The sequence below is a fragment of the Chelonoidis abingdonii genome, chromosome 11 (assembly GCF_003597395.2).
Source record: "Chelonoidis abingdonii isolate Lonesome George chromosome 11, CheloAbing_2.0, whole genome shotgun sequence".
NCBI lineage: Eukaryota > Metazoa > Chordata > Testudines > Testudinidae > Chelonoidis > Chelonoidis abingdonii.
In genome coordinates this window covers 25,890,796-25,913,879 of record NC_133779.1, presented here as the reverse complement: position 1 = coordinate 25,913,879, position 23,084 = coordinate 25,890,796, and the positions used below count along the sequence as shown (strand labels likewise).

The window sequence follows — 23,084 nt, the reverse complement described above, 5'->3', positions numbered from 1 at the left end:
CCCCCATTTACACATCTGCCCCCACCCCCGGGCTGATTTTCCGCCACCGCCTACCCCCCCCCCATTCACACCATCTGCCCCCCCCACACCCTGGCTGATTTTCCAGCCCACCGCTGCCCCCCCATTTCACACATGCCGCACCCCCCCCGCGGCTATTTCCCATCTCCCCGCCTGACCCCCTTTACCCGTCTTGCCCCTCCCCCACACTACTCGAGTGTCTCAGTCGGAAGCACCGCGCGCCGCTGACTCCTGCTTCGGAGTCCTCTCCGCCAATCAGAGAGCGGGGTGGGGGGGCGCCCTCCACCGGCACCGTAACCGTCTCCGCGCTCGACGGTTGTGGCTAACGTCATTCCGGCCCGAGTGCGGTCAGGAACTACCGTCTCCCAGCCTGCCCGGGGCACCGCCGAACTCTCGTGCCTCGCCCCGTCCCTTGTTCCTGTCTTGCGACGCCAACGCTACCACCGGGTTCAGCGACCCAGGAGGCGGGTGGGACTGCGCCAGGCGCGCGGAGCACGGAAGGCGCAGATGCTACCTAGTAGGAGACGCTGAGCGCCGCCCTCCACTCTGCCTGCCAGGGCCCATAGTGTTTGGGATGGTGGAGTCGCGGGCAGTGGGCGGACACTGGCTGGTGCACGTCGGGGTGGGGGGTGTCAAACAGCTGGAGGGGGACGGGGAGTGCAGCAAAACCCTGAGGGGAGGGGCTGGGGGGGCTTTTTTTATCCCCCCTCCCACAGCGCAATCCCCCGCTGCCAGGATCCCAGCTGGTCACTATGGGGTCACTGCCCCCCCCCCGTAAGTGTGGTGGGGAAATAACCGGGGGGGCTGCCCACTTAGCCACCAGGGGTCACTGCCCCCCCCCGTGTTGTGAGGATAACCGCGGGGGCTGCCCAACTTAGCCACCAGGGGTCACTGCCCCCCCCAGGTGTGTGTGGATAACGCGGGGGGCTGCCCAACTTAGCCCACCAGGGGTCCTGGCCCCCCCGCAGTGTGTGTGGGAATAACCGGTGGGGCGTTTGCCCCACTCTAGACCAACCGAGGGTCACTGTCCCACATTGAGTGTGTGGGGAATAACTGGGGGGTCTGCGCCCACTTAGCCACCAGGGATCTCTGCCCCCCCCGGTAAGTGTGTGTGGGGAAATACCGGGGGGGCTGCCCCACTTAGCCACCAGGGGTCACTGCCCCCCCCCCAGTAAGTGTGTGTGGGGAGTAACCAGGGGGCTGCCCCACTTAGCCACCGGGGGTCACTGCTCCCCCCATGAGTGAGACTTGGGGGGTGACTCCTCTCTAAAAAGAGTTGGCAGACGCAAGCCGGGCCCCTGCAGCTAGTCTCCTAGGGATAGGGTTTCATTATCTATTTACCTGGTTGCCTGGATAATCTACAGTCCTTTCGTGATGTCAGGCTGAGGAGGGTTCTGAGCTGCACAAGGAATGGGGATCAGAGGGGCTGGGTATTGTCTGGGTTTTTCAAACTGGTGCTTTGAAAATGGGTTCTCCATAGCTCTGGGCACTAGCCCTTCCCCACTGTGAAGGAATCGGAGATCAGCAGCAGAAAGACAGATGGATAGGGATGCACAGACACATGGGAAGGGCCCATGTTTCTGGACAGCTCTCTCTTTGGTATCTGAGGCAGGTTGAAGGGGAAATGAATAATCTTTGCTCATCAGATCCAAAGCACACAGGCTCTGGAGGGAGGAGAACTTGGATCTGTTACTAGAAGAAATTCAGACAAACAGGGAGCCGTTAAATATAAAGCAAAAGGAACACACGAAGAACTGGGTTTGGTCTCTATGGCCTGGGAGGTGGAAGAAATCCGCTAACTTCTTTCTGAGAATCAAATTCACTTTGTTAACAGAGTTAAGGTTGCCTGGTGGGATGTCATCCCCTGGCAGAACCTCAACTTCAGCAACAGCTCCAACTTTGGAAAATAACACAGAGTTAAGGTTGCCCACACACCTTTATCTCTGTCTTCTTAGCAACGCCCCAATTTGCCCCTATAACACACATCCATTTACTCTGCCAGCACCACGTCCATTTCCAACCCGGAGGACCAGACCCCCAGCCTCATCCAGTCACAACCCCAGACAGGGGTACAGGGTGGGCCTTCCCATGGTAGTGAGAAGCAGAGTGAATCTCTCTGCTCCTACACAGAAATACCCCCACCTTACGGACACCTCCTCACTCAGCCACATTGACCTCCAGTCTCTGCTCCCATAAGCCTAGGTGGGGGAGCTCATTTTCCCTTGCAATGCTTCGAATCCCTTGAGGAACAACTGAAGCTGGGATCAATGCCTCGCTCAGCTGCCAGGTGAGCCACCTCATCTCCAGCCAGATTCTCGATAGTTACGGCCTATGGTGCTTATTGACAGAAACATGACTCAACATCCCTTTGAGACATTCTATTATAACGAACAAAGAAAATCAAGAACATACGTCACAAAGGCTAAATTACGATAAACATAACTTATTTATGGGTTGAACTCACAGTTATCAAGTTCAAGTTGAACCAGTAAATCAAGGCGCGAACAATGATATTGCTTTGGAATCAAGTCATCAGTTTAATCTAATAATCAGATTAATAAAACAGATAAACAACTCATCTATTTTAGAAGAGTAATCCAGTGAGAAGGCTGTCCATTTAATCATAAACCCTAGTCAGAGAACTTCACCCTTGCAGCTCAAGCCACACTGAAACCAATGAATATTTCCATACTGAAATCAAATGAGTGTTCATGTTTAAGCTACAACCTCAAAGCCAATTAAAGCTTCCTCCTCAGATTTCACTGTCGTGTGACTAAATCCTTCTCCTTCCCACTCCACCTCAGATATAGCCTTTATCAAGGCTGTAGTCAGCAGAAATGTAACAACTGCCACACAAAAGATTTGGAGAACTGTTCTTTCTGGCATCTTCCCGGTGTGGCTTTTACAGGTGATCAACAGATGTATTCACTGAACCACCCTGTCACACCCAAAGATGACAGAAAGGCAGGGGGCATACCCTAGATTATACAAATCAAAGAAAAATAAAATAAAAAAGGAACAATAAACTATTAAAATAACAAGTTGGAGTGCTCCAGCTCTCTTACTCTGTCAACTCTTAAGATAGTAGGAGCTATAGCTGCAGTGGAGGAACCAGACAATTGAGTAACTTGTCCTGCACTCCATGCTCAGACTTTCCCAGGTAAAAGGAGACTAATTGATGTTGGCACAGCCTGTCATTAATGTCACGATTTCCCTCCCTGGAGGGGATCAGTCTCTCTCAGATATCTTGTTGACCTGAAAGTCAAAGGACTTTAGCCTTTATCTTGATTTTTATGGTTGATGATTCTAGCTTACCCCGCTTTATGGTGCCTCCCCAAGATCTCGGGGCAAATCAGGTGTGAAATATGCCTCAGATACCAACAAAGTGGACAATCTGGTTGGAATGAGGCAGATCTTGGGCTAGCATCAGTCTGGAAAAGTCTCCTTTAACCCAGCCTTTTTCTCAAGATATCTATTGCTGCAAATTCAGCGTAGAGGTGCAAACCCCAAAATATCAAAAATGGAAGATAATAAAGGCCAGTTTGAGAAGGTTTCCATAGATCTCAGCACCCAAAAAATAGCTATTTGGAAAAAAAAAATGAACAACAAAGCTACTCATTGCATCATGCATCCATCACCAAGCTTAAAAATAAATGTGGATCTCATGAGAGATGTCATATCTTTCCTTTGCAAACATGGGAAGTGGGGAACTCAGTGACTCTTACAATCTCACTGAGTAAAAGGTTAAAGTAAAACTTCTCTCCTTAAGTAGTTTTCCTCTTAACAGAAATTTACTTTAAAGTTTATCAAAATAAATTTAATTTGAAACAGAAATAACTAAAATCTATACCGGGTCTTTATTCTCATATACCCTCACGTATTCACCACCCCAATCTTTAGAGTGACATTATAATTCAGAACTCTTTAGTCCAAAGGGTGTAAATTACATCAAATACGCTTTTCATGATTAGCCCCATTTCCCATATTTCTAAAAAGAAAAAAATATATAATTTCCAGTGTAATTTGAATTGTCACATAATTAGTCTCTTACTCTAACTAATAATTAACTGCATGTTTAATTTCATTTTCTTTGCTAAAAATAACATATTCAAAGATTACAAAACCCTATTATATGGCATACTTTTCTTTTCACCCCACTTCCACCCAGTGAACCCTTGAGTAAAGCTGTGGTTCACCTCAACATTGGTGCCTCCAACTTGTGTGAATTCATTTACCTGGGGATCATCTGCCGTAAGGATTGGTGGAAGATGTCTCACACTAAGTGGGCAGGTTTGCCTCATAAGGAAAAACATCAGTACTCTATTTTCACACTTTTTAATCTTTCAGAATAGCAGGAGATGGTGGAGAAGTGATGCAAATGTGTAAAAAACAAGAGCAAAACTACGAGACAAAACCATAGAAAGAGAACTCAACATTTGTGTAAGCTGCAGTCTGAAGCTGACAAAGTCATTCCCTCGGTGGTTACAATCACGGGCACAGCACAAAAGTCCTTGCTGCCCAACCAGGAAAAGAGATGGGGATCTACAAGAAAGGAGCGTTCTCTGAGGGTATCAACAGTTTTTCTCTTTAGCTTATGACACTTTGGATCCAATGGTGAAGAGCAGTAGTTCCAGATCTAACCATGGCAGCCTTTGGAACTGTAACCAGTGACACTGAAGTCATGAAGGGTGTTCTAAAAGCAATTTTACCTGGACCATAGTTCATCACAGCTTCCTTTTCAGGGGTGAAATCTAACCATCGGGTGCCTATTTCTACCTGAGTTCTTGCCAAATCCTTGGCCTTGTTTGGGGTAAATTTATACTTCTCTGGAGCAGAATTCCTCACCAAACCATGCAATATTTCATCAGGGTTAGTGAGGATGACATCTCCAAACATGACACATTTCTTTCTTTAATCTAGTGGCACATGTCTAAATTAGATCAGAATCTCTGTAAACTATGAGAGGTGGGATTTCTATTAAAAAAATAGATATTTTTCTGCAACTATCTCACATTCAAAACTGATTTACTTTTATACACATTTACAGCATGTACAAAGGGTGAGTTAAAAAAACAAACCACTTTTATTTCCTCTGTATCTGCATAGTTAGGGGCAATATTTCCCATGTTATTCGATAATGCAGGAGATATCTTCATAAGTAGTCTCCTATAAGGCCTGGGTCACAGCTGCTTCGGGAATCAAATATATGGGTGTTTTGGCTAGTTTCAAGTCACTTACTGTGGAATTATCACTCCAGATCATCTGAGACAATACTGACCTAAACTATTGAATATTACTGTGATCATTTGCAGTTACTTCAGATAGTTGCATCCTTTGCATAATCTGATGTTGCTCACCATTTCAGAGTGGAGATTTAAAAATGCTACTGTTTCTTTGTTAGCATGTACAGTAGTTTGGAGTATGTGCTCCAGGTGAACTGAACTGCACTGGAGATTTCCCTATATCATCATGGAGGGGTAGGGAAAAAGGAAAAATAAAGTAAGAACATAAGAACAGCCATACTGGGTTAGATCAAAGGTCCATCTAGCCCAGTATCCTGTCTACCAACAATGGCCAATGCCAGGTGCCCCACAGGGAATGAACAGAACAGGGATTCATCAACTGATCCATCCCCTGTCACTCAATCCCAGCTTCTGGAAAACAGAGGCTAGACACCATCCCTGCCTATTTCAGCAAATCATCATTTATCTCAAAGTCCCCAATAAATCGGAGCTACCTTTTGTCAAACAAAATTAATATCCAGTTATGTGACCAAACAGACTTCAGAAAGAAAGAAAGAAACCCACATCCCAGAGAGGTATACAACAATTTCAATTTCATATAAAGTGAAATTCCAGAGCAGGTTACATCTAATTATTTAGAATCAGGACAAGAGATTCTCCCATCCTGTTTTCCTCTGATCTGTTCAAACCTGTTTCGCTCAGTGCTGTTCCATTATCATTAATCATGTTATTTACTAAAGGTTTAACATCATTGTAATAGGGAAAAACAGCCCAAATTTCCTCCTGCAAACAATCCTAACTCGGCAGGAAAAACCTCAGGAGGGGCTTTGCCCATAGATGGGAACTGGGATTTCAATGCTGACTGAACACACTGTGTTTGGAATCCATTCAGATGCCCCTTCCAGCTCGGTGACACTTTCATCTCCATCTCTAATGAGTCTGATTTAGGATCAAAGAAATCAAAGGACAAGTCCCAATTACCAAGGGGCTATTAGGATGATTGGAGGAATGGAGAACCTACCTTACAAATGGGAGACTTAAGTCTGGTCTACACTACAGACCTATATTGGTATAACTACATTGATAGGGTGTAAATCCGCACCCCGGAGCAACATGGTTATACCGACCTAACCCCCTTCCTCTCCTGTGTAGACAGTGCTATGTCGACAGGAAGGCTACTACCTCTCAGGGAAGTGGATTAACTAACTTGACAGCAGTTATGGGCCTATTCCAGGAATGGGTGGGTGGGGCTCTCTGGCCTGCAATGTGCCGGAGGTCAGACCAGATGATCATGACGGTCCCTTCTGGCATTATAGTTTGTGAAACTATGAAAGCTGAGGACACTGCATCACATGAGATTTTGGGAGTGGAGGGCTAAAATGTGAAAAACATAAATGCTACGTAGCTCAGACAGAAGGTAAGGGTGCTGGAGTGCTGGGGAAGCATGGAATCCCTCCATCTTTTTCAGGTGTCCCAGAGCCTGAAATGACACTTCCCTCCCTCCCCCACCACTCTTGCTTCTGACCTTTTTTATATTTAAATCTATTTCATATGAGAAAAAGGGTACGAACGCAATTCTTGTTCAGCACACCCCAAGGCAATGAGACAAATCTGTGCCAAAGGGAGAACTTGGAGGCTCAAACAATCATTTTGCAGCAGAAATAAGAGTTTAAATTTGATCCTTCCTGCAGGTTTGCTTAGACTAGGAAAAGGAGGTTAGGTCAGGACATGAAGATAACCCACGTACAGTCTCCAGGTTATGTCCTTACTGCAAGACTATTAGGTTTTTACATCATGATAGCTAACTCGAGCTAGCCAACTCCATGGAAAATCCTAGTGGAGATGAAACCAAGCAGATTTTACCTTGATATAGCTAGTTGACATCACCTGTATATCTCTCCGACCTGGAGGTGATGAACATCCCTTGTAGGAGGGTCACAAATTCCCATGACCCATAGGACTATGGAGTTGACAGAAAGGATCATGGGATTCTCCCCCAAAAAGGTGGAGCTGCAGAAGGCAAAAACAGACAACTCATCTGAGGGACCACAATGAAGGAAAAGGTGCAAATAGCTTCAAAGTTCACTACGTGGCAATTAGCAAAACTATTAAAGATACTAAAATCTTTTGTCAGCTCTAGACAAGATTTTTATGGTGTTCCTATCTCTTGTGGATTCTCTGATGATAAAGAAGAGCTGAGCTCCGAGTGAAGCTTTTCCCGCACTCACTGCATTCATAGGGTCTCTCTCCGCTGTGGATTCTCTGATGCGTAATCAGGGCTGAGCTCTGAGTGAAGCTTTTCCCACACTCGCTGCATTCATATGGTCTCTCTCCGCTGTGGATTCTTTGATGTGTAATAAGGGTTGAGGTGTCAGTGAAACTTTTCCCACACTCATAGCATATGTAGGGTTTCTCGCCTATGTGGATTCTCTGATGCGTAATAAGGGTTGAGCGCTGAGTGAAGCTTTTCCCGCACTCACAGCATTCATAGGGTCTCTCCCCAGTATGGATTCTTTGATGTGTAACAAGGGTTGAGCTGGCAGTGAAGCTTTTCCCACACTCGCGGCATTCATATGGTCTGTCTCCTGTGTGGATTCTCTGGTGTGTAACAAGGGTTGAGCTGTCAGTGAAGGTTTTCCCGCACTCGCAGCACTCATAAGGTCTTTCTCCTGTGTGGATTCGCTGATGATAAATAAGCGCTGAACAATTACTAAAGTTTTTCTGGCACTCGCAGCATTCATAAGGTCTCTCCCCTGTGTGAAGTCTCTGATGTGTGATAAGGGTTGAGCGCTGAGTGAAGTTTTTCCCACACTCACCGCATTTATAGGGTCTCTCCCCCGTGTGGATTCGCTGATGTTGAATCAGGGCTGAGCTGTCAGTGAAGCTTTTCCCACATTCACTGCATTTATAGGGTCTTTCCCCTGTGTGGATTCTCTGATGCTGAATAAGGGTTGATCTGTCAGAGAAGTTTTTCCCACATTCACAGCATTCATAGGGTCTGTCCCCTGTATGGATTCTCTGATGCCTAGTAAGGGCTGAACTCTGAGTGAATGTTTTCCCACACTGACTACATTCATAGGGTCTCTCTCCTGTGTGGATTCTCTCATGATTAATAAGGTCTGCACGTCTACGGAAGATTTTCCCACACTCAGTGCAGGCGTTTTTTCTCTTTCCTGTGAGGATTCTGTGCTGGGCTGTGGTTCCCTTGAGGTCCTTGTGAGTTCCCTGACTATTAACAGATTTACCCACTTTCTCTTCTCGCTGCTTTGTCTGCTGCCTCTCTGGCCTGTGCTGACTCTCACAACTTTTTTGCTGCTCATGATTTCTGGACACCTTCCGTTTGGATCTTCGCAGCAATACCCCGTGCAGTTCCACAGGCTCAGCATGCTTTTGCTGAGGATTCTGTTTCTCATTCTCACTCACCATCCCACCACCTGCTGGGACAGAGAGAGAAAAACCCTCACATATAGGAATGGGAAAGAGGAGAGGAAACCAAAATAAGTGCTGGAGAAATGGGGGGAAAAAATCAGAAAGTGAATTTCCCCAAACTCTTTCTCATAAGGGAAAGAGGAGGGGATGAATTCTGTTTCCACATCCTATCCAAACACTCAGTATGAAGAGAGGTCAGGGAAGGAGTTACTGCCAGGTGTCAGCCAGGATAAGTAGGAAGCCATGAGTGATATCTGTCCTGAGGATATTGCACTCGATGGGGACAATCCTGGACTGAGAGCATCCACAAGATCCTTGTAGGGAATCTCAGCTCTTTCCTTCAGACGCTGACAGTTTTAAGTAGGTGTAATGATTCTTCACCCATGCATGCACCTCTCAGGATCTCTTGTTCCTCTGAGCCCTGGAGGCCTGGGGCCCCTGGGTCGTCCCCTTTTTCCAGCTGGGAGATCACATCAGGTTTGGAAACTTGAAACCCTGCTCAGGGGAAGAAAACAAGGGACATCAGATGAATTCATGGGGCATTTGTCACAAATAAATGTTCTATTATTTTAAACCCAGCCCATTTTAAGGCAGTAAAAAAAACAGGGCCAGCTCCCCAGAGGAGCAAGACGCTCTGCTTCTGAGGGACTTCACGAACCCCATCTCTGCTGGGAACATTACACAGCCAGACAGTCATCATCAAAGGGGCTCCTAAAACCCAGACAAGGTAACTCCATGTCCCAGACTGGGAAGACTCCAGAAAGAAAGGAAACCCCCCTAGAAATGCTTCTTGCTGGCAGAGAGAGAACCAGAGACAATGAAAGTCACAAGAAGCTGGAACTAGGGAGCATGGGTTTGTGGGTTCAGCACAGCAAGGAACAGCAGGGAGCAGGCACGTCCCAGAATGCTGTATGTCAGGGGTATTATTAAGGCTAAAATTTTGTCACCAAAGTCATGGACTCCATAACTTTCAGAGACCTCCATAACATTTTCTGCTTCAGCTCTGGGGTGGCAGGGCAGGAGCTGTCAGCCGGTGGATGGACCCCCACAGCTCCCAGCCACCAGGGGTGGCAAGGGGGACCCCGGCGCAGTCGGGGGAGGGAAATGGATCCCCGGAGCCCCAGCAATGGTGGGTGCTTAACCCTCCTTCCTTCCTATTTTGTCCATTAGTTATTTTTAGTAGAAGTCAGGGAAAGGTCACAGGACTTACACTAAAAATAACTGTGACAGATTCTTAGCCTTAGGTATCATATGTCAGGAAGGCACATTCTAAGGAAGTAGGGAATCAAGCAAGTCAGGTGTAGCGGAAGGGAGTATGAATATCTCCCAGAGTGTGGTTAGGGCTACAGAATTAGTTTCAGTAATTCAGAAACAACAGATTCTACTTCCTCTGGAAAAGGAGCATGTGAAAACGATGAATCAGACCATATGACTTTAGGAGGAACTGATTCAAAGAGCCAAGAAGCCTACAGGGAAAACTAACTGTGGATACTGCAGATGAGTCCCACGAAGGTGCACTAACAACCAATGACATCAGCAAGAAAGTGCACATTTCTGCCAGGGATGGGTCCTCTTGCCACTGTGAGGTACAGAAGATGTCAGGAATGGTGGCTGGGTCAAGCGTGTGGGGAAGAGATGTGTGTGTTCGGGGGGAGGCACTAAGTAGCAGAGAGAGGAGAAAGTGAAAATAACATTTGAAAAAAATATGTAAAATAAAGTGAAACTGGACTGGAATAAGAATGGAATGCAGGCTCTAAATCAAATGGCTCCTAGCTCCCAGATCCTCAAAACCTTCCTTTCCTTTCACACTGCAGGTGCCCCTTGGTCCAATTCCTCCAACCCGCTGTGATGGCATTGGAGCTGGGGAATAGTGATGAATACTGCATGATGACCTGTATACTGGGATATTTACCATGGGAATAAGCTGGTCTAGTTTAAGAAGGGGGCTTAAAGGAAAAGAAGCAGGAAGGGAAGAAGATTGGCTCATGGCATCAAACTCCTTACGTTGCCTACTCCATGGCATCCCCACCCCTTCCCGCTGCCTCCATCCTCCCAGCTCACAGGATCTCTACACCTCAAACCTTCATCTCTCTAGCCTACAACACTCAGAGCCTTCTCAACGCCCCAACACCCTTACTCCCACCTCCCTGACCATTATCATTTCTATTACCCATAGCACCTCAGAGCCCAAGCATGGCCCAGGATCCAGTTGTGCTAACAGTCTACAAAGACAGAACAAAAAAGACAGTCCCTGTCCCAAAAGAGCTGACTAGCGAAGAACAGGACAAGAGACAGATGGAGACAGACAGACACAAGGAAACAATAGGACAATGTTGGTCACTGGGGACTAGATGTTGTAATGTTGTTGTAGGTGTCACGGAGAAGGAGGTCGTTAAGGAGGGTTGGGAAGGAGAAGACTGGGCTAGTCCGTGGATGTGCATGGGCAGCTCCGTTCAAAGCACAAGGAGCAGCATGGGAGAAGGCACGAAGGGAATTGTTTGAAAAGATAACAAGTGGGCGATGGTATGATGAAGTGGGGCCGTTTCTTGGTTTCTTTGTTTCCTATAGGGGTATGGTTTGCATGCAGAGGGGGTGGGACTCGGTTTCCCTAGGTGCTATGGCTTTAACGAGGTGATGGGAAAGGGAGTTTATTGTTACAGAGGACCGGAGATGGAACTTGGGACCCCAGCCACTGGCATGGAGAATGGAGACCCCGGCAACTGATGACCTGGTGGTCCGGAGGCCCAGTTCAGGAGTCACAGCTGGTTCTGGACAGCGGGAGGACAATGGGCTGTGAAGTGAGGAGGGGAGGCCCAGGCAACCCTGTTTACAAACCTGTTTACCTGGAGAGAAGACAATGGACAGAGGGGGCTTGAGGCCGGGGATATCAGATGCTCAGCTGGGAAGCAGGGGGGCTCTGGGCTGGAGACAGGGAGCAGGCTGAGCCCACCTGGATGCAGGGGAGACTGGGATGGGCTGTGAGAGGAGACCAGGCCTGAGGCCCTGAGAGTTACCTGTGCTGTGTTCAACGCTCAATAAACCTTCCTGTTTTACGCTGGCTGAGAGTCACTCTGGTTTGGAGAACAAGGGGCATTATTCCCTGTGGGAGTGAACCCTGTTATAGTCTTGGCCTTCACAACACCCCCTGGCAAAGAGTTCTATGGGTTGACAGTTCATTATGGGAAAAAATACTTCCTTTTGTTTGTGTTAAACCAGATGCCTATTCATTTCATTTGGTGACCCCTCATTCTTGTGTCATGAAAAGTAGTAAATAACACTTCCTTATTTACTTTCTGTACACCAGTCATGATTTTATAGACCTATATCTTATCCTCACTTTGTCGTCTTTTTTCCAAGCTGAAAAGTCCCAGTTTAATCATCTCTCTTCATATGGAAGCTGTTCCACACCCCTAATCATGTTTGTTGCCCTTTTCTGTACCTTTTCCAATTCCAATATATAAATTTTTTTACATGGGGCAACCACATCTGCACGCAGTATTCAAGATGTGGGTGGACCATGGATTTATAGAGGCAATATGATATTTTCTGTCTTATTATGTATCCCTTTCTTAATGTTTCCCAACATTCTGTTAGCTTTTTTGACTCCGGCTGTACATTGAATGGATGTTTTCAGAGAACTATCCCCAATGACTCCAAGATCTCTTTCTTCAGTGGTAACAGCTAATTTAGATCCCATCATTTTATATGTATAGTTGGGATTATGTTTTCCTATGTGCATTACTTTGCATTTATCAACATTGAATTTCATCTGCCAGTTTGTTGTCCCGTCACTCAGTTTTGTGAGATCCCTTTGTAGCTCTTCGCAGTCTGCCTGGGCCTTAAGTACCTTGAGTAGTTTTGTATCGTCTGCAAATTTTGCCTTCTCACCATTTACCCCCCTTTCCAGAACATTTATGAATATGTTGAACAGTACTGGTCCCAGTACAGATCCCTGGGGGACACCACTATTTACCTCTCTTCATTCTGAAAACTGACCATTTATTCCTACCCTTTGTTTCCTGTCTTTTAACCAGTTACCAATCCATGAGAGGACCTTCCCTCTTATCCCAGGACAGCTTACTTTGCTTAAGAGCCTTTGGTGAGGGACTGTTACAGGGTATCCTTGCCCTGCATTTGACAAGAATGGGTTAAACCCACACTTTGGGCAGAGGAAGACACCCCACCTCTCACAGCTGCTGCCAACAGTTGCTGCAGTATAAAAGGGAGCATCCCAGCTCATTGTAGGTGGATGGCCATAGAGGAAGGATGCATCTCAAAGGCTCTAGTCTGGGAGCAGCTGGAATCCTAGACTACAGGATCCAGAGGTGCCGAGACCTCAGCAGATGCCCAGGTACCTGTGGATGCCCAAGGGAGGCTGGAGCCACCAGGAGCAGTGCAGGCTGAGCAGACCAGAGATCCTGAAGACGTCGAGACCACAGCATCGGGGAAAAGGGTAGGAAGTAGCCCAGGGTAACTTGACAGTGGACCAGTTAGTGAACCAGATCTTGAGTCAGTGTGTTTTGGCCAAATCCCTGCTGACTCAGTGGCATGCACATTTGCCACTGCCAGGGCCCTGGGCTAGGACCCTGTGGAGAGGGAGGGCCCAGGTCTCCCTACCCTGGTGGCCAAACCCTGCCCCCAGGTGGTGGCCAGCTTCCACGACTCTGGCTGCTAGGCCGCATAACCGTGTTAAAGAGGTCAACCATACTGACTGTGGCCATTAGCCCATACTGTCCTGACAGCAAGGGCAGGCAGATGGACTTAACTGCCGGGCCGCAACACCCTTGTCCCACCCCAAAGGGGGACAGGGTGTACTTGTACCTCAGGAGGTCATCTAGCCCAGTCCCCTGCACTCTTGGCAGGACTAAGTATTATCTAGACCATCCCTGAGAGGTGTTTGTCCAACCTGCTCTTAAAAATATTAGACTGTGCCAAGTATGATGATCTTGTTTCTATGTTAGTACCACTTTTGTACTGTGAATTATAGATATGTAGGGTATGTCTGTATTTCCAAACTTGTGCTGCACTTCTGGGTGACACCCCCAGACGGATTGGCATCAGCACTGCCTAGCTTGTTTGATGGTCCATCCACGGTCATCAGCTGTACAATAAACCCACTGAAAGGAACCAGGGAAGACACTTAGAAGTCAGCAAGGCATGTGGTATGCCTGTGGACAGAGAACTCTAAGGCTTTTCCATGCCATGTGCTGTGAACAAAGGAAGTACAAGTCACATGGCAAAAGGAATATAAAAGGCAGCTGCATCATCTCCATTTTGTCTTCAATCCCACCTCCTATCTCTGGAGCAACTTCTCTACAGACTGAAGCATTGAATAAAGGACTGAACAACCCATCCAAGCTGTAGACGTGTTCCCCAGCAAACTCACCAACACTACTGAGAACTTGATATATGGACTTTGAAGTCTTATGTATATATCTGATTGCACTATCATTTAACAACTCTCTTTTTGTTCTTTCCTTATGGTGAAACCTTTACTTTTAGATACTAAAGAATTGGCTGTCAGCATGGTGGGTTTGTGTAAGATCCACCTAATATTGTCCTGGCAATGTGGCTGGCCCTCCAGGGTTCAGAAGAACGTTTTGTATAGCGAGCAGAGTTTTTAAAGTAACTTATCACAGCGCTGGACTTAGGTGCTGATTGGAAACCAGAGAACTGGAATGCAGCAAAGGGGGCTGTGTGATTTGTTTTTGCAGGGGTTCAGGAGCAGAGTTTGTGACTGGTTGGCGAGTCTAACTTCAGTGTCAACCACCAGTTTGGCAGAATCTGGTATCCCTTTTTCTGCCTGCCCTGACCTTGGCATTTTCAGTGAGGGCTATGCCAGGCACCCCGGGTCACACCAGCATGTATCTGCATGCCAGGGCTGGCTCCAGGCCACAGCGGGCCAAGCGCGTGCTTGGGGCAGCACGCCACAGGGGGCTACTCTGCCGGTTGCTGGGAGGGTGGCAGGGAGCTCCGGTGGAGCTGCCACAGGGGTGGCTGCAGACAGTCCGCTGGTCCCGCAGCTCCAGTGGACCTCCCGTAGGCATGCCTGCGGCAGCTCCACCAGAACCACAGGACCAGCTGACCGTCCGCACAAACACCTGCGGGAGGTCCACCGGAGCCGCGGGATCGGAGAGCAGCAGAGCGCCCCCCGCAGCATGCCGCCGTGCTTGGGGCGACGAAATTGCTAGAGCCAGCCCTGCTGCATGCACTCCAGCTGTGTGCAGTCAGCTGTAAATGAACGGTGAGGGATTACCTGGAGCAGCTTGGCAGAGCTGTAAGTGTGGTATGCAGAGAGGTGCATGTGAACCCTGAGGGACCTAGTCTGCCCCATTTCAGTGCTGAGTGTTGTAAGTTGTGTCAGGAAATGTATACAAAGGTGTGTTCTTGCCATGGTGGCAGACATGCTAGTGGTCTCCAGGGCTTAGTAAGGGGTAAGTGAAGGCGATGACTCAGAAGGAATCTCAGGGAGAGGGTAAGGGGTGCTAACGTTTTGCAGCCTGAGATGGTTTATGTAGAACAGGCTCAGTGCAGACCAGGCAGCTTCTATTCATTACATCAGACCTAAACCCACATTTTGTCTTAGCAAAGGGAAGACGTCAGACTCTGTGCTGTGCTGGTCCTGTGCTCTGTTCCCACAGTGTTGTGTAGCAGGGGAGGGCTGAGGGCTGGTGTGAGTGTCACTGGCATGTTGGGGTGATGCTGAAACAGGACTCAGTTGAGTTGCATTATGGGGTGACGTGAAATTTATCTCTTCATTTCCCCTTCTAAGAACCGAGGGGACGGGAATCCTTACCCAGCGAGGTCACATTCTCGTAGTTCTCCTGCATGATGGCTCTGCAGAGGGCTCTCGGAGCGGGATCCAGCAGAGCCCCCTCTTCCCTGGTGAAATACACAGCCACCTCCTCGAAAGTCACCGGCCCCTGAAAGAGAAAGAGCCCCCACTCAGTACCTGCTGCCCCACTGACAGCCCCACTATTCATGGGGCAGCAGGGCTAATCAGATGGAAGCTCTGGGACTCTCACAATCAGCAGAGTCCCATCCTCACCTCACACAGAGCAGCCAATGGGCATCAAGGTGAAGGGAGAAAGAGTGAGCCCCTCGTATCCCCTAGAAGACACAGGGGGAGGGGTCTTCACGTTCATCACATACCTGCTTGCCAGAGGCTGATACAGGAGATGGAGCCCCCAGCAGGGCCCAGGGACAATTCCCTGGTGGGAATACCAATCCGCTCCCCATTGCCAGCAACTGGATGTAAGGGGACAGGACATCACACAAACCTTCTTGAGCTTGCCCCCTCAAATGTCATTGCAGCCTCTCATTCAGGCTTCGGCACTGGGAGTCTGGTCAGTTTTCCCAACCAGTCCGGGGTTTATTTCCTGTTCCACAAACCAGGGAATTTCCACCCCCAGCCCTAGGGGTCTGTTCCCAGAGTCTAGACCCCAGGTTAACCAAGTCCCAACAGGTTTGTCACACCCTGTCTCCCTCCTTTCTCTACCATAGGCACTTCCTTCCCCTTCCCAACTCCAGACCACATTCCCCAGAAGCTCCCACTGCCTATATATTTACTGTTCCTCTCCCTGCAGCAACTACTCAATAACTGGTTTGCCGACAGCCATTTCCATCTGTTGTCTCATGGGAGGGTTAGGAGTAAAACGTGGATATCATTCTGTACTCTTTCATACCAAGAAAGGCAACTGGGGAGATTTCAGAGCAGGCTTCATTTAATTTCACATCAAAATTGCCCCAGGCTCTTCTCTGCAGAGAGACACTCGAGATTCTGCCATGTTGGGAAAACGCTTGGTCACTTTATTATAGTGCAGACCTGGCCCCTCCCAAGAGGGCTAAACCCACCGAGACATTTTTCAGTCCTCCCTGTAACAAACCTTCTGAACCAAATGGTAGAACAGAACCAAAGGAGTCACTTTGGGGGATTCCCCAGACCTGGTCCCCAAGACAACACACACCCCACTGGAGGGAACAGGGAGAGTCAGGAACTGGTTTTTCCTCTTTCTGCTCCTCTCCTTGTTCACAGGAAAGGGAATCTGCCCAGGGATGCTGCAATAAGTGTGTCTGGGCAGATCAGAGATCTGGGAATCTCTCTCCCCACTAACTTTTTCCACTGCCCCTTTCAGTTTATCTCCTTCCCCCTCTCCCTGCCCCTCCAGTTTGGATAGTCCCATTCCTGGGTCATGTTCTTCCCCAGGGCTGGATCAGCTCCTGCAACTGTTAATGAGAGGAGAGATGAGGAATGAGATTGTGCAGAATCACTTTGCTGCCCATCCTCAGCACTTTTCTTGAGGTCTCTGGCTCAGGAGTTGATGTTGGCAGAGCTACCTTAGGGGGCTTGTTCCAGCTCGAGAAATTCCTCGCCTTGGCTCAGCCCAGAAGAAATTTTATATAAAGTCACTCTCCAGCACAGACCCCACTGGGAGAGAAGTAGCAGCTCAACTTTGGCTTCCAGATAACAGAGGAGGAAACAACAGCATCTCAGCTAGGAAGCTCAATCCAAGTCTCCTCAGTAGAGAGGAGGGCAGGGAGAGAGAGTGTATTTGGGTTTTAAAAGACTTTAAATAAAATCAGAACAGAAAACAATAGTAAAAATCAAGAAAAAAATATAAATTCATAAAACTGCCCATCCCTAAAACTATTAAGTGCATTTCCAGTAGCCCACCACTGACTAATGTGATCCAAATTATGTACAAGTAGAATATCTAAATTCCAAATGAAGGCAGAAATCCACTAAAAAATAAATTAAAAAATGAAGCCCATTGGCAATCCCAGTACCAGATACTTGACATTGTCTGTTTTTCAGAATAGCTGTCTTTGCTTGACTCAAAGTGATGTTCACAAGGCATATTACAGATCTATTTGTGAACACATACTTAACAGTAAAAGGAAATACACTATGAGAAAAATCATGGGACTATAACCAAACTATACACTTATTATTTGTTAAGTATCAGAGGGGTCGCCATGTTAGTCTGGCTCTGTAAAAGCAGCAAAGAGTCCTGTGGCACCTTACAGACTAACAGACGTATTGGAGCATGAGCTTTCGTGGGTATTCTATAAGGTGCCACAGGACTCTTTGCTGCTTTGACATTATTTATTGTACTTCAGGGTAACTTGGAATAAGTAAGAAACAGATTAAAAACAGTCTCCCCCATGTAACAGGGCACACACATGGACACATTCTGAGTCAAATAATGCACACATTCGAGGCCATACCACTGTGAAGAATTCACCATTGGAGATCACCCACATGCTTTGCAATCAGAGGATTGTGTACAGATCACCAGGCTGGATAGATGGAGTCTGCCACCAGAAGCTGTCTTCTCCACACTGAGCCGGCATAATCAATAAGCATTTGAAAATGCTGAATCTCTACCATAATCATATACAGGTATAATGCTTTGGGGCCTAAGCTATTAAAAGTTTACATTTGTGAGACTCACTGAAGGTAAGCAAATTGCCATGCCGATCAATGTTCCAAGCCACAGCAGAAGCAACAGGCAAGGAAATAGAAATGTGAGTATAATCAAGGCTGGCTCGCTCTAAGAGGCAATTGTCCAGATCGGCAACACTGCGCCTCCAATAAAAAGAAACCAGCAAACAGAATGATAACCAATTTTAGCAGCAATGGTATCTGCTGAGATCCATGCAAAATTAGAAAAATAAATCAATTGAATCATTTTTTTCCCCATCTGCTGCAGTAAGTGCACCCTGAACTTTGCAATCCAACAGGTCCCACAAGCACTGTTTTTTAAAAAAAATATTTTTCAAGCTGTCCTACAACCCAGAATCATTATTGCCATGAAAGGCTTTTTCAAGTTCTGCAACACCCAACTCTAACTGCTCCATACTTTGGCAAAGGCCAGGGTTGTCTGCTGCATATATATTAACTTTGCTACCTCCCACCGTTGCCTCAAGGAAGGAAAGACACCCTAGGTGCCGCAAAAATATTTATGAGTCCCCAGAATGAACATCTTGTACAAGGCAAGTGTTAAAATGCCGGTATGAGTGACAATCTCCCACAGAGGGAAGAGAACACAAATGAGACCAAACACAATCTGAAATCCAAGCTGGGACAATGCAACTAGAAAGCAAATGATGAATAAACACATTAAAAAATCCCTGCCCAAGCAGAGAAAGAGTTGTCACCAGCACTCAACCAGCTATACTGCTGGGCATAAGGTTAGAAATGCTGTTGTAACACCAACAGACCCCAGTCATTGCTGCGCAGGATTGAACCTGGGACCTCTGGAGTTTAGTGCATGAGCCTCTACTGCATGACTAAAAGCCTGTTAGTTAAGACTGTAGAACAGACCCATTTTAACTCTCTCTCTAAGTGGTCTCGGTGCTACTACATGGGACAGAACAACACACCCAGGAGGCGTGTGGGTTACACTGCCACACGTCCGTCAGGTCAGCAACCTGTAAAAGAGCTGAAAGTCACTGTGCAGACAGTGGTTGGGGTTCCAGATTATTTCTATCCAACCTGTCGTTAAGAATATAAATTAAAATTGCCCACCCCCCAAATTAAAATATCACTTGTCAAAAAAACAAATTTGCCAAAAGAGCACTCAAGCACTGGGGGTGGGGTGGGGGGAGTACCCTGTATTCTTCTACAGTAGGAGATTACGCATTTAGCGAAAGAAGATGATATTGCTCAAAAGTAGTTCGAACCATCAATACAAGCCCTGGAACAACTGCCAGCAGAACCACCCCATCTGCAAAGAGAAAAGCAACCCCCACACTCCTCGTGCAACCATGACTCAGGAAAACTTCCCCTCTCTAATCAGAAAGCCAATCTGTGCAAGAGTCTCGCAGAAATGAAATGTCCACTTTCTTCTGAGGCAGGCACTATAGGAGGTGCGCAATCACAGACAGTGTTGCCGAGTGGCGAGGGGAGGATTTTGGCAGGGAGTCTCCCTGTTGCAAGCACAGCCGGTCAGTCAGTGTCCCTGCGACCCAGGCCCCCTGAGCAGTGTGTTCCCTGATTGCACTGGCCAGCTAGCTTGTTCACAGCGCCCTGAGAAACCGGGGTCCCCTCCACCACCCATGGCCATTTTTTAACATAGGGTTTTCCCCACAAGCCAGAATCTCCAGCGAAGGCCGTGGATTCCACAGCAACAGGTTATGCCTCCATTTCGCAGTCAGGAGCCCCTGAACCAGTCATGCCATCTTCCCCCAGCTTGTAAAGGGCATTACCTCCCCAGAGGCCTCTGCAGCCCGTTGCCCCCTCAGTCTCTGCCATTGCCACCTCGCTCTTTACTCAGAGAAACTCCCATGTTCCCAGGCTCAGGGTCACAGCTCCCCGGGGCAGCCCAGCCCCAGCTCTTTCTCGGGCACTGATTGACAAAACGTGTCAGATTTCCACCAGGCCCTCACTGGCCACACACACTTCCCAGTCCTTGTGACAGAGCAGGGAGCTGACATGGTAATGTTCCAGGGGAGTTACATTGGGGATGAGAAGGAAGCTACCTGAGCTGTAACCTGAGCCAGGAGCGGGGTTGGGAGAAGTGACACCTTCTGCCTGGGAGACTGAACAAAGGAGAGGAGGAGTTTTTTTGGTTTTTTCAGCTTTGGTGCTGGGTGGTGGAACGCAGGGAACCCCAAGTCTCTGGGGTCTAAATTCCCTCCCCCCCCCGAAGGAATTGACTGAGGGGTCCTGGTTGTACCTACAAGCTATGCTGTAGGCTGTGTTCCTACTGTTCAATAAACCTTCCGTTTTTACTGGCTAGATGAGAGTCACGGTGAATCCCAGGAAGAGGGGTGTAGTGACTCCCTCACTCTCTGTGACAGTCCTATACTTCAGGGACATTTTTGGAACCACTGTTTAAAAATCTGCCCATGGAAGGAGCAGACGTGCCAAGCCTCCAGGGCAAGAGAGCTCGTGATTTCACCATAGCTTGCCAGGTCTCACGCCAGCTGCTCATTCCTTTACAAAGGAGGGACATTACAGACAGTGATTTTAACAGATGATGTTGAGAGGACACAAAGGACAAAAACACCCTACCACCTGCTCAACAAGGCGAGGTGTGACACTGCAACAGACTTGCTCATGCGGGCGGCATGCAGCACGTTTTGATACAGAGTCGCGCTCCTCCACAGAGGCAGAGCCTCTGCAACCCGTGTCCACAGGTTAAACTCGCCGACTCCACCACAAAGGGAGGTCTCTGTCCCCTGGGTGGGCCGTGCCAGCCCAGAGGGCAGACAACAGCTTGATAATACATAATGCAGCCTAAAATTAAGTGCACAATATTGTATCAGCCAGGCAAGGCACTAAAAACTTCAACTGGACTTTATTTCTACAGTGGGGAGGGATAGCTCAGTGGTTTGAGCATCAGTCTGCTAAACCCAGGGTTGTGAGCTCAGTCTTTGAGGGGGCCACTTAAGGATCTGGTGCAAAATCAGTACTTGGTCCTGCTAGTGAAGGTGGGTGGGGGCTGGACTCAATGACCTCAAGGTCCCTTTCAGTTCTGGGAGATAGGATATCTCCATTTATTTATTTAGTGGAAACCTCTTTACCAATCTCCTGATGCACCCTCTGTAACTCTCACTCAGCCTCTTCAACTCCTCCCTCCTCCTTCCGGTCCTTTCAGACTCCCAACAGCCAGTGCTCCCAGTTCTAATAATTACAAACACATCTAAACACCACACACAACCACCATTAAACTAAACACACACACAAAACATTTCCTCAACAGAGAGCACAGCAAACCCACTCTCAACCTCTCACAATCCTCAGTGTGAGAAAGAGAGAGACAGACAGGACATAAAAACTACCTCTAGTCACATAAAATCACATTATAAACTATTAACAATGTTATAAAATTATTATACACACACACACACACACACAAAATATATGAATAAAATAAGGTAAAACACACCTTAAGAGAAAATTAAACATGGATCATTAAAGCATCACCACCAATTTCACTCCAAATATCGTTAACACACCAAGTCGACAGAAAATTGTCCAGACTGCAAGTCAGTTTCCAAAAGATGTAAACCATCTGCAGCATGTAAGAGCCCCAGCACATCACGCCCCTCTACCCCGGCCACTCTGTTCTGTTGAGGTTTCAAAATGGCCAGTTTCACATGACCCTGCACAAAGTTAGCCAGGGATTAAACCTGTCAAATGCGAGCACCGTATCCCACTCTGAGCAAACAGGGGCTTGACGAAAACCAGTCCCAAACCACTGACAGCTGGGGGAGGCAAGGAACCAACTGGGGAAATGTATTAAAAACTGAAACACGGTGTCTGAAGCCGAACAGAAAGTGCACTGCACAGACATCGCAGGGGTAGGTGCTATGCGGAACGCTCCACTACAAGTCCCCAGAGCACCTAGGAAGAGGAGGTTTGTACAGCGGGGGACACAGTCGCTCAGGGACAGAGCCAGCCTCCAGGCTGTACCAGGGACATCAGATTGGGTGCCTAATGCTGCACCTTGACACACATGCTACACAGCTGCTTCTTGATCATGGTTGCAAAAGGAACATTTACCAAATCTTTCCAGGATAACAACCTGCCTGCTTGCACAAGGATCTTGTTCAGAGAAGGGGAGAGAATTAGTGAAGGTAACATGGGGGGGTGTTTCCCCAGGAAGAACAGTCCCAGCAGAAACTTTTTGCTAATAATGAGCAGCTTGCTGAGGATCTGCCACATGGAATTCAGTGAGGACCTTGCACAAAAAAGTGCCCAGACGTGAGCAGCAAGAGTGGTCGCTGAGTTCCAGCTTGACCAGCTAGGAAGAATCAGGTGGGCCAGGGGAAAGATGGAAAACAGGATTCTGAAGGAGAAAGTTTCAGCAGTAAAAAGTGGGTTGAAAAACAGCAGCTCTTCCAAGAGCCATAAGCTGCAAAACACCTGGTACTGTCTGTCACGGAGTCGGGGGGTTCCAGCCCTGCACCCCTCTTCCTGGGACCCACAGTGACTTTTATCCAGCCAGTAAAACAGAAGGTTTATTGGACAACAGGAACACAGGTTACAGCAGAGCTTGCAGGCACAGTCAGGACCCACTGAGTCCTTCTGGGGGTTCAGCGGCTCGCTTGGATCCCAGCTAGGGATACCCTGAGCTTCCGCCTGTCCACGCCCCAACCCACAACCTGCCCTGTCTCTCTGCCTTTCGTCCTCCTGTGGAAAAAGAGACCCTTTGTTTGCCCTTCTCCTTCCGCCCCAGGTGCTCCCCTCGCTCCCCGACTGCCTGGTCGGGATCGATCGCCAACCATAGACCTGTCCGTCACCTACGCCGACATCCCCTGCTTCCCGGGAGCTCCCCTTGACAGTAGCGCCCTATACTCTCCATCCACCATACTCTCTCCCCCCTTCGCGAACCTGCAGTTCAGTGAGCGGGGGTCACTCTGCCGCAGTGGACCTGGGGAAGT

At 48.0% G+C, this 23,084-nt stretch overlaps 2 protein-coding genes across 2 annotated transcripts in view; one reads left to right on the top strand and one right to left on the bottom strand.

Moving 5' to 3' along the window:
• Window positions 1-23,084, bottom strand: part of LOC116824014 (uncharacterized) — a 585,485-nt gene that overhangs the window by 58,279 nt on the left and 504,122 nt on the right. Inside the window, 1 exon segment of the mRNA XM_075070378.1 lies at window positions 15,487-15,613. Within this exon segment, the coding sequence (XP_074926479.1) occupies window positions 15,487-15,613 (127 nt within the window).
• The window catches only part of LOC116823303 (uncharacterized), a 703,657-nt gene that overhangs the window by 547,299 nt on the left and 133,274 nt on the right, over window positions 1-23,084 (top strand). The gene's annotated exons all lie outside the window — the stretch shown is intronic.